This window comes from Lactuca sativa, chromosome 2 (assembly GCF_002870075.4).
Source record: "Lactuca sativa cultivar Salinas chromosome 2, Lsat_Salinas_v11, whole genome shotgun sequence".
NCBI classification, from domain to species: Eukaryota; Viridiplantae; Streptophyta; class Magnoliopsida; order Asterales; family Asteraceae; genus Lactuca; species Lactuca sativa.
The window spans coordinates 187,583,353-187,595,453 of record NC_056624.2 but is presented as its reverse complement, the minus strand read 5'-3'; the positions used below and the strand labels follow the sequence as shown (position 1 = coordinate 187,595,453).

Genomic DNA, 12,101 nt, shown 5'->3' with positions numbered 1-12,101 from the left:
ATTAGTTCATTTTGATTTAGTAATGCTAGTAAGCACTCAATTGGATTGTACACAATAGCTTCTCTTAAAAATAATATATACATGTTTATTGTGTTTTCATGACGTATAAACTAATTTCTTCAAATGTGTTTATGGTACCACATAAACTTATACACCCATTTAAAAAAATGTAGCTATTAAATGAAGCAAACTGAACTGAAAGATATACATTTTGTTGTAACTATGTCCTTTGTTTAGTTATAAACTTATTCTTAAATTTTGGGTTTTAAAAATAAAGTTTATAAAATGGAAACTAAATAAAACTAAAGTTTATAAATATGACCAGCGTTTTTATATGTTTTTATCCAATTTGAATTGGTTTAGGCTTCATACCAAATGGGCTAAACACAAAGCCCATATGTTAATGTGAACAACCGAGTCAACTCACTTTATCCATTCCGATTCGGGGTTGGGCTTATCATCCTGCTGTTGAGACAGAGAGATAAGAGGGGTCACTCGTCTCATCTGTGAGCTCGATTTTTGCATCAATGGCTTCTTCAGCTTTAGCGAATTTCCTATCTATTTTCACACCATTAAAAGCTCCAACACAACCGTCCAAAGCTCTACCGTCGCACCTCTCTCTCTCCAACGATTCCTCATCGAAGCACAAAGATGCGTTTGCCCCATTGGTTGCTTCTTCTTCATCATCATCTTCTTCTTGCTCCAATGATTTGATGTCTGTGGTTTGCCCATCTCTGGCATACGCCAACACTCTGTACTTCAATTCGGCATATAACGTTCAGGTCATCGTGGAGGACAACGAGCCGGAGGAGAAGCTACTAGGACGATTCCGTAGAGAGGTTATGAAGGCTGGCGTCATCCAGGAATGTAAGCGTCGCAGGTACTTCGAGAACAAACAAGAAGAGAAAAAACGCAAGACTCGCGAGGCTGCAAAGCGCAATCGGCGCAGGTAATTCCAATTTCGATATGAATCCGTTTATTTAACTTGAATCTCTCTGCGAATTCGAGAATTACTGCCATTAGTTTAGAATAGCTAGAGCTGTAGCTGCAACCACTAAAACCATATGCATTTTGGTGCGATTTAGCATCACATGGGATTCAATTGCATTCCTGTATTGATAAATTTTGAAAATATTTTTAGGGCAAAATCTCCAAAACAAGGCAGTATTTGTTTATCTTTTTAGAGTAAAAACTGAAATGAGTTCATCTCCATCATTATCATTGATATGGCTAACACAGGTTTTTGTTTTGGTGAATAAAACAGACGCACGCCTTTTAGAAACCCGAACGATGATAAGGTGGAAAGTGTGAACAAGAAGAGGGAAGATGACGATGATAACTGGGACATGCCTAGTGATAGCCCTCTAAATTAAGTTGCTCCTATAATGTTATCTATGTAACTTGTACGGCATATATATTTGTGTAGAAATTGATGTTCATGGATCGTGTTCTTTTTGATTTAGCGTGTATGAGAAAATGCTAAACACATGTTTTGTTAAATCTTACAAGAGACTAATCATATCTGTTTTATACATGTTGTATCGACAAATTTGATTTGTTGTATTAAAATTTAAAGGTATGATGTTGGTAGAATGATATCATTGCTACTTTAGAATGAGGGATGATAAACTGTGGTTGTGATCTGTTAATGGTTAAGTGAGTTCAATTTATTTCAATCTTGTATGTGTATTGCCAAACTTTTCTTAGATGTTGATCTCATGATCTCATCCTTTTTGTAATAATTGGGATAGTTGGTGGAGTTTTGGGAAGCCCTTATAAGTTATGACAAAACAAAAACAAAAACTATGACCATGTCTAAGATGATCTTTCTTTAGACTGTATGGGCTAATTAACAAGTAAAGTTAAAGAGGCTTAACTTTCTGATGAAAAAAAAAAAAAAAAACAAAACAAAAACAAAAACTATGACCATGTCTAAGATGATCTTTCTTTTTGACTTCACTGATTCTTTTATAAAACATTAGGAAAAAAATAAAATAAAAATAAGACAAAAATGCATTGTTTAGTCGATCATACACATACATAATAAGTTTATATCTAATGATAATGAAATGAATTAATGTTTACAAGGAAACGGAGGGTTTATTTTTCTTCTTCTTCTTCTTCCCAGATTTCTTTTTCTTCAGACTTGCTCCAGCTCCTCGTTTAAATACAGCCAAAATTTCAATGCTGCATACACCAATTTTTTGCACAGGTACAGAGGTACATCAACACTCAGCAAAATATAATCCAACATCAGAAAATTTACAAGTCTATATCCATTACACAAAATAACTAGACCACATGAACTACAAATATACATATTATTAACCACGTCTATAAGGATTAAGTGCAAGGAGCAGCAACCTACTTTCATTTCTTCCTATTATAGCATTGCACTTTGAAAAAAAAAAAAAAGCTACCCAAATATGGCATAGCAATATCATTCAAATACAAAACAATTTTCAATATGCTATAATAAAAAAAGACATACCTCTGGGTACCAGGGAAGAAATTGAAACCATGGGCTTTACTCAAATGCCAGGCCTTACTTGACAATAACGCCATGCAATTCTGTAATCCAATTAATGCAATGAAATTAAATTGATAAATAAAGTCAAAAATAATATTCAAGTAACCATTTTGAAAAAAAAAAATGAGATCTAGAAGTACATCTTTGAAGCTTTCCCAACCACAGCTTATGTATATAAGCGTTTGAGGCAAAGACCGACTTTCTTCTTGTGTGGTTCTGCTTGGAATTTCAATTGAATCTTCTCTTGCTCTTAAAATCCAAGGTCTTTTTTCATCTTTTGCCTTGAATGTTGGACTAGAATAACAAACCACATTGTAACTTTAGATTCTTCACTTATCAAAAAAGTCAACAACTAATTTCTTGACTATTTCTACCTTTCAAGTGTCATGGCTTTACGTTCTGCTGATCTAATCGCTTGTAAAGCACTAATCAAAGATGGGTCAAGTCCCTTTCTAGGAGGGTCAACCACAACAACTTCTGATCCCACAAGCCAAGAAAGTGGTTCCTGAAAAATATTGTACATGACCAAATTACAAAAATGCCCCCCATGGGTATTGCTGTTTTTTTGCAATTTTGGTATTTCTTTTGTAGTTTCCTTTCAGCTTTGGTCCCTTTTCACATGGCGTTAGAGTAAGAGGGCAAATTGGTCTTTTTCCCATAAAGTAAACAAATAATACGAATATGGAGAAGAAGAGTCGGAAACTAACAACAGAAGTATCAGCAAGATGCCAGCTAATGCTGCTGTCAATGGAGCTTGGTAATCGGTCGATTGTCTTCTCAAAAGCCAGCTTGGATTCCTTATTGATCTCCACACATCTAACTGATCTGAAAATGTTAAGATTGAAAATTTTAGTTGATGAAATGAATGAAACTTCAAAACAATCAGAGCAACATATGAACACTTCTTTCCTGCATTTTCTTGCAGAAGCCAGTGACAATCCAATGACTCCAGCTCCAGCATATAGGTCAGTAACAGATGCACCAACAGGGACATATTTATGTAGTTTTTGAAGCAAAGAATCAAAAGCCTGAAAAAAATACAAAACAAAACAATCACATTTACAAGAAACAGAAGATAAGGATAGTAAGATAACCACTCTGTTTTTACGGTTTTACCCTTGTATTTGCTTGGCCAAAGCTCGATGGAGCCAAATAGACATCAATTCCTCCAACATGCTCCCAGAAATCTCTTTCTCCTAATAGATGCCTCCACCTATTTCCAAAAATTACCTGCATCACAGAGAAAAAAAAATAGTAATTTGAATTTTGTAAAGCAATTATATCACAAAAGTATTACTTGAAAAACAAAAGTACACCACTCACATTGTTGGTGGATGTTTGGAAGTTTGCCCAAACAGAATGAATTAAATGAACTTTGCTGTTTGGCCCCCCATTTCTCCACATGAACTACAAGACAAACCACAAACAAAGTATATCAAAAAAAAGACTTTAAGTTTTAAAATATTTAAAGGAGAGAGGTTAAAAACTGTTACAGTAGCTAAGTCATTCAACTTTTCAAAACTTGCTGAAGTTTCACTACGTGAGTTCCAAACAATAGAAACTTGTACTCTACCTGTAAATTTACAAACAAATATTTCAATTTTGACCTCCAAGATATTTTTAAATAGTCCAACATGTGATTTAAATACCCAATGAAGAACTAACCACTTCTATATCTCTCAGAAGCAGGGAGAGATGTGTTGTATGTAGTGACAGCCATCTACAAATAACTATTAAATTAGCATATAGACATACTACTTACTCAAAACTAATGATTAAGCTTTATTTAGATTGAAAACATGTTGCACCTGAACATATCTCAAATAACCAGTTCTTTCATCTTCATCATAAGGATCGATGTTCAGAATCTTTATACCTGAACAAAAAGTCAGAAGACCAAAGATAGATTTTTCAACTTTTGTCTACTAAGATTTATACACATTCCAGAACATAATTTGAGTTCAGAACTTAAAAACAAACCTTTTCTCAGAAGCTCCACAGCAGCATTTATGCTTGGATGATGGGCTGCACAGACAAAAGGTGAAAAACTGCACAATTAGCTCAAAATGAATTCAAATGGTAATCTTATGACATTTTTTAAAGCCTGAGCTAGTGATAACACCCATAAGTATAAAAGGAACTAACAAAGTTACAGAAACATGTGAAATATACAAAATATAGGTGAATTAATTAATCACTTTTATCTTGTCATTAATGTTAACATAATACTACAAAAGGTTGTGATACATTGACACAAGTTCAGACCTTTGCAATCAGGAATATCCACTACGTTGTGTGTGCCCTCTTGATAGAGACCAATCAGAGGATCAGACCATGAACCCCGTATGGCAAGTTTAGCACGACACCTCCATCCCCACTGCAATTGAAAGCATGTTTACTTTATAGACATACATATCCATTAATTTAGAAGTAAATTCCATGATGATGGAGAGGCTAAAACAAAGCTATATATGTATATATATTCAATTGTGAACTCATGAGCTTTGTTTCCAATATACTTTCTGTTCCCAGGAAATGAAAGAGGCACATTTCCATTTTGAACTCTAAATTACTTCACATTAATTCTACTCAGGCTTATAGGAGATGTACCAGCCTACAAGTATCAAAAGTGAAATCGGATACACCAAGTTTCTTGAAGAAGGTAGTAGCTTCTTCTAAAATAACAGGACGATGGAGATTATCCTCGTGAGTACAGCCTGAACACCTGTAAAATGAAACCATAATTGAAGATGAGGTTGGAGTAACGTACGAATAGAAGTGACAAAATTTTATAAACACTACTGGTTGAGTGACGTACGATTCGAAGTGAGGACAGTTGAGAGAACATCCTGACGATGAGATTGGAGTGGTTTGGGGGTTTGAAAGCAAAGAATTTGAAGATAATCGACCAGATAATGTCGGTGGAGGTGGCTGCGAGAGTGGTAACGGGAGGATTTGAACAGAGGAAGAGGAGGTGACGGTTGTGGTAGAGCGGGATGTTATGAGGGAAGCGGATATCGAAGGTGGAGCAGAGAGGAAGAAGACGGACATATTTGGTCCGCGGTGGCCGTAAAGTGCGTACTGGGGGCGCGCGAATGGATAAATGTATCAGACACAACTCAAAAGTATCTTCTCCGTCCGTTGAGGCAAAAACGTAATATGGCATGGCTGTAATTTTTACTGTAAAAAGACAAATAAGGGCGTTTTTTTTTTTTTTTTTAACTTTATAAAGAAAATGAGTGGAAAGAAAAAAAAAACTAAAAGAAATCATGTTCTTGAATTTCAGTAAATAAAGAAAATAAGAAATGAAATGATCATTTTTCTTTTTATCTTGCAGGATTTAGAGGGTGTTTGAGAATACTTTTTAAATGACTTTTGTATTTTAACTTTTCTAAAAAGTTATAAATATGTTTGGAAGATGCAAAAGTTCTTTTCAAAATAATTTTTTATAAAAAAAGAAAATAATAGGTTTTCAAAAGTCAAGAAAGTGTATTTTTTCTAATTTTTGGACTTTTAAAGCTAAATCACACACAAAAGTAAAAAAATACTATCCAAACACTTTTTAAAACCCACTTTTGTCTTTTGTTTCCTTAAAAAAACTTTTAGGCTTAAAAAATAATCCCAAACACCCCCTTAGAGAAAGAACAAAATATATATAATTTTCTTTTCACTTCTTTCCAACTAGGAAATGCAAAAACAATTTTTTCGTTTTTTCTTTCTTTTACTTTTTTTTTTCTTTGCTTTGCTAAACTCAGAAATTAGGTTTAAACATTTAGTTTAAACAAAATTTTTTGTTTGGAAGTATGGGATTTTTAGCTTTTAGTGTATACGAAATGTTTTAAATCGAAAAGTTACTTTCACGTAGCATGTAGCGTTTAAGAAAAAAAAAACGTTTTCGAGTTTTTTAATCAATTTCTAGAATTGCTTTTTTTTTTTATTTGTTATGCTTCATATTTAGTGTATTTATTTAACCACATGTCAAGAAATAACAAACAACTACTTTTATCAAACACACATTTAATGTATTTATTTAACCACATGTCAAGAAATAACTAAAATATTAAGAAATGACCAAAATAGTCAATGAAACCGGAGATGGGCCTTGATGGGCTACGATTTCAACATTATTTCAAGATTCGGACTATAGTTTCCTCAGAAGTATAATTTCTTTTTTTCTTTATTTTTACCATTTTTTGCATGACAAAATCAAATTCCATTTCAAAAATCTTATATGTGATTGTGCTGACAAAATTGATGTCACAAAAATCTTATATGAGATTATGCTGAAAAAATTGATGTCATCTACAACTTCGTGTCATGCAAAAATAACAAAGATCTAAATATTTTTTTTATACTTTTAAAAATATTTCAGTCCATTAAGCGAAAGCAGAGCCCACGAGAGCCCACCTACGATTCCATAGGCTATTTAGGTATTTTCTTATTTTTTTTTCTTTGCAAATGGTTTAAAGATTAGAAGCAAAATTTGTCTTTTCGTCTGTTTAGTGAAAATGACCAAGGAATTCAATAATTAATAACATTATCAATTTTTTATTTTTGTATACCATTATACATTATTTTAAATATACATAAAACTAAGATGTGCAATTGGTAGATTATTCAAAAATAAACATCTTCATCCCTCATCGCAATTCACTTGTCATAAATTATATATTCATGTTAGAAAAAATATTTTCTTAAATACCAAGTTTTGTTGTTGAATGTTTTTGATGGGTAACATGCATGCACGTAAACCAAACAACAAATACGATTATTAGTCTTAGATGCTCCAACGACACGACAGGACACAACTAATTGGAAAGACAACGCATAATATAATGTCCTCTACTCAAAATAAAACAAAACAAAGGAACATGATGATGATGAAGATGAAGATGTCCATATTTGATTTGAACTTTCTAAAAGATCAATTCTGGTCTGGGCCCCCAAAAAAGCGTGTGTAAAATCCATGCCCTGTGGCGTTAATATTTACAAGCAAATACACCCAATGACCACCCACCAAAACACACGAGGGTACCACTTACAAGTACAGAATGAAACTTCTTCCATTGCAAAACCCACCCGGCCTTTAAGGTTGGTTGCTGCTTAGGAGAAAAGAATTTTTTTTTTTTTTTTTTTTTTTTTTAAAAGAAACCTCATGACAGATGGTTACACCCAATCAATCATCAGTGCCAAAGTAACGGTCACCAAACTCCCCAAGACCAGGTATGACACGATACTCGTCATTCAAAGCAACATCAATCTCTGATGTAACTATCTTCACTGCTGGAAACCTTTTTGAAACACAATGGATTCCCTCTGGAGCCTACACAATAAATACCACACCGCATCACATCACCATTACAATATAAAGTATAAAACCACACAACTAATTCCAAATCACGCCAAACTCACTGAGATGAGGTTGAGGAATATTATGTATGATTCCGGTACTCCTTTCTGTATCAGCAGTTCAATTGCCTGGTTAGCCGAATTACCTGCAGTGTTCCCCATGACAATAAAATCATGTTTCTTTTTTGCTTAATCGACTTAATCTGCTAAACTATATATGGGTTGGGTGTTTCCTTTTTTTTACTAAACAGAGAAACTAACTAACCTGTAGCAAGAACTGGATCAAGGAGAAGCACGTGTCTTTCAGAAATGTCATTTGGAAGCTTTTCATAGATAAGCTGCATGTGTTATGGAAGATAATTTGTTTTATTTATTTATGATTGTGGAAAATGTGCAACATCACATATGATACTAGAGGAATGAATGATATATTATTTACCTGCTTCCCATTGTCACCATCACGGTGGATAAGGATTTTTCCAATTTTTATACCTTTGCAACATGCACGCAATGCATTCTCCATACTCTCACCACTGTAAACAAACAAATAATAGAAATTCAAAGCTTATGCAACATAAAAAAACTAAAAACCATATCACTCACCTTCGAACAATAGAGACACCACACAGTTTTTTGCAAAAGTCAACTCCACTATATACTGATCCTGCAACAAATATAAACAGGGGCATTCGTGAGAATATACATACTTTAATCTCCAGCAACATAAATAACTTCATGAGAAAAAAACAAACCACCTGTTGGTGTGACTACTTGCATCTCAGTAAACGGTAAATGACCAAGCCCATGCTCCACAACCTGACACCAATATCATGTATTCAGTAATAAAAACTCAAAATTACAGAAATTCAAATGGGGTAAAGAGTCAAGTACCAGTCGGATTAATCGATCTGAGTAAAACACAAAATCATGCTTTGAAATATCCTTATCTCGAATCAGTGTGTGCATTCCTCGAATCTGTAACACGGATCTTGAATCAATGTAATGCCTTCTTATATTACAATACAAACAGATGAATGTTGTGTATCCATATTAGCTACTTTGTAAGGCTTTATTTCAACTCTTTGGTTGGTCATATTTCCATATGCATAATTACACTTTTAGTCCCTGTGATATAGTGAATTTTTCTGGAGCTGGTCCAAAAAGGAATCTTGTTTCCTTTTTGGTCCCTGTTTCCTATCGCTTTTAGCCCCCACAACTAAAGCTATAGGGGAGGGGTAGAGGGGTCGCCCATGTAAAATGACCATTATGCCCTTTTACTTTAGGTAAAATGGTAACGGAATACCTGGAATGTTGACTGAATCACATATACGTTTGGATATATTTTGCAAAGGTCGTGTTGGCCAAGCTTTGTGCGTATATGCTGCACAATCAAATCTATTGCAACATGATTATCGCCACCTCGTGGTATGATGACATCAGCATACTTTTTGGATGGAAGAACAAAATCATCAAAAGCAGGTTTTACAAACTTAGCATACTGCACAACAGACAAAAAATAAGGTGTTTATTTATTGTATAGTTTCATATGGTTAATGACAATAAGTACTAAACCATCAGTCAAAAAGTAATGGTGCTTACCTGCTCAAGGACAGAATTGACATCCCTACCCCTCTCAACTGTGTCTCGCCTTATTCTACGTGCAAGCCTCACATCCGCATCTAGCATAAGTATGTGTCATTTGTCAATGAATAATGTAAGTTCCATAAAATTCATGGTAACAAGTATGGGTAATGAATAAACACCTGTGTCAACAAATATCTTCATGTTCATTAAGTCACGAACCCTTTGGTCATGAAATACCAGTATCCCCTCCAAGATGATTACATCAGATGCATTCACCTGACAAGCACACAAAGAGCAAGTTTAAAAGGTCACATGGCATTAATTTTATGGTCAGATGAAGCAATTCCACAATATTTTCAATTGTGCCACTGAAGAGTGAAGACAACATGTTCAGAAGTGAATACCTGGCGGAAGGATTCAGAGCACCTGCGGTGGTTTTTAAAGTCATATATTGGAAGATGTACTGAGTTTCCTTGTTTGAGCTTTTCAACACACTCTAGCATTTGCTCTGTGTCAAAAGCATCTACAACAACAGAGCTTTTTTTATTTAAAACTTAAAAGTATGAGCAAGTTGAACACTGGCACAACCTAAATTAATAGAACATTACCAGGGTGATCAAAATTATACTCATGGGCACGTTCAGATTCTTCAGCAGTCAAACCACGATAAAATGAATCCTAAACAAAGAAAGGAATATTAGAAACTTCGAGGATACTATTAATTCAGATTTAGAAGTTTGACATTTGGAACAGTGGAAGAATAATAAAGCAAGAGTTATATATTACAAAGTACCTAGAGACCAGTAATCTCATATCTAGCATGTATCTGTAATTAATGATAAGTTAAATCTAACATCAACCATGTCATATCAATTCATTAAATAAGCAAAATCTGGACCCATTCTCACATGGATTAAGAAAATTGGGGTCAAAAATACTTAGTTGAGTGCTAAACTTCTAACTCAACTTGATTGATGGTTCGTTACAACACAAGAACTCTATTCTAACATCAGGTAATGATAGGGGCACTCTTTCCTAACATCAGTATCACGATAAATGCTGTGACCTTCTAAAGCTTTTAGGCATCACACCATGAAGTTTTTTGCACAATAGACAGTATATGAATGGTCAACCATTCACATTCATTATTATTGTTTTCAAGCATCAATAGACTATAATTACAAGTTGATTGGGCCCTGCCTGAAATGCATAAAAGTTACAGTAAGACCAAGTGACAGGGCCAGCGCTAGAAATGCTGACCCCTCCTCCCTACGCATCGAACAGAACCTTAATTTATAATCATACACCTTTGATAATGGGGCCAGTATTACTTGTAAACTCTATCAATTGTTTTTACTATTGCACTGGAAACGGCATATAATAGCATACAAACCTGATTGACGAGAACAACACGATGATCATGAAGCTGTTGAATAATCATGTCACAAACCGTCGTCTTACCGGAAGCAGTACCTCCGGAAACCCCTACAAAAAAGTCAACAGAAACAATTGAGTGGCATATCAGAAAACCTAAACTCGTACAGGAGTGATTGATTTAAAGAAAGCAGTTTATGATGAAAATACCTATGACGAAAGGCTGTTTGATTGAGTCGGCAAGTAGGGAGGAAGAAAGAGATCTTGGGGAAGAAAGGAATTGGGCATCAAGATGTAAGCCGGAGAAATGAGGACCGGAGGCGGCCTCCATTACGTAATCTATGGACGTCGTCTCTTCCGGCATCGTAGACTGGAAATCTGAATTGGAGCACAAGTGGAGTCGTTGGAAAATATACAGAAAAGGAATGGGGTTTTCTGCGTCACTTTTAAGCTCCTTTTTTTCGCCGGTTCAGTCTTTTTCAACAATAAAATGGCATATTCCGGGATCCGTTAGGAACGAACCAAATACTCCTACTTCTTTTAAGTTTAGTTTTCGAGTTTTAGAAAATAAATTAAATAAGAGAGAAAATAAGAGGAAAAAAAAAAAAAAAATATATATATATATATATATATATATATATATATATATATATATATATATATATATATATATATTATGTTTCTAAATTTAAAAAAAAAAAATGGAACTCTTTTTTTTTTTTTAAATCCTCCAAGTTATGATTTTATTTCTTTTTCCTTTTTTTTAATGAAGCACACGAATTTCAAATTTTTTTTTTTTATTTTCTCTTGCTTTAATCATTTTTTTTTTGTTAAGTTGAATTCAAAAAACATAGGAGCATGGTGTAAAAGATCGAAGATTCAAATCAGAATATATTCAGTAGGTCTTTGTTTTTCGTTTTTAAAGTCGAGGAACCAAACATAATATATGGTAGATATGCTAACAACGTGGATTTTTTTATTGATTAATTGTTAGTTGGATAAAAATTATTTGGATAAGTAATATTATTTTACGCCAAGTTGTAGTATAAACAAATAAATGAGTTCTTGATTAAACAATATGAATGATTAAGATAAGATCAGTCTAGCACGTGTTTCTTGTATTAAATAAAAAATGTTTACAATAAAAAAATAGTATTCATTAGTTGTTATTAAACAAAAAATAAAAATAACTTGTAGTAATATTATTCATTAGTTGTTAAATTAAAGATTATTTGGATAAAAATGTTTATAGTAAAAAAAACAA

At 33.7% G+C, this 12,101-nt stretch overlaps 3 protein-coding genes across 3 annotated transcripts; 1 reads left to right on the top strand and 2 right to left on the bottom strand.

Moving 5' to 3' along the window:
- The first annotated feature begins 464 nt into the window (after positions 1-464).
- Positions 465-1,532, top strand: LOC111889107 (30S ribosomal protein S21, chloroplastic). The gene is made up of 2 exons (XM_023885247.3): positions 465-949; positions 1,265-1,532. Exons 1-2 carry the CDS (start codon positions 528-530, stop codon positions 1,371-1,373), a joined length of 531 nt encoding a protein of 176 aa, XP_023741015.1. The 5' UTR covers positions 465-527; the 3' UTR covers positions 1,374-1,532.
- Positions 1,533-1,910: 378 nt separating this feature from the next.
- LOC111889097 (uncharacterized) lies at positions 1,911-5,664 on the bottom strand. The gene is made up of 14 exons (XM_052768574.1): positions 5,349-5,664; positions 5,141-5,255; positions 4,796-4,907; positions 4,511-4,555; positions 4,339-4,406; positions 4,196-4,250; positions 4,024-4,103; positions 3,854-3,937; positions 3,647-3,760; positions 3,238-3,558; positions 2,905-3,035; positions 2,671-2,824; positions 2,492-2,571; positions 1,911-2,187 (listed from the first exon to the last, which is right to left on the bottom strand). Exons 1-14 carry the CDS (start codon positions 5,579-5,581, stop codon positions 2,082-2,084), a joined length of 1,698 nt encoding a protein of 565 aa, XP_052624534.1. The 5' UTR covers positions 5,582-5,664; the 3' UTR covers positions 1,911-2,081.
- A 1,747-nt stretch (positions 5,665-7,411) lies between these two features.
- On the bottom strand, positions 7,412-11,387 carry LOC111889110 (uridine/cytidine kinase UKL1, chloroplastic). Its single transcript, XM_023885252.3, has 14 exons — positions 11,048-11,387; positions 10,857-10,948; positions 10,072-10,141; positions 9,868-9,986; positions 9,643-9,739; positions 9,479-9,558; positions 9,183-9,377; positions 8,771-8,854; positions 8,635-8,695; positions 8,483-8,543; positions 8,319-8,412; positions 8,145-8,217; positions 7,943-8,025; positions 7,412-7,853 (listed from the first exon to the last, which is right to left on the bottom strand). Exons 1-14 carry the CDS (start codon positions 11,199-11,201, stop codon positions 7,707-7,709), a joined length of 1,410 nt encoding a protein of 469 aa, XP_023741020.1. The 5' UTR covers positions 11,202-11,387; the 3' UTR covers positions 7,412-7,706.
- Between the last annotated feature and the right edge of the window lie 714 nt (positions 11,388-12,101).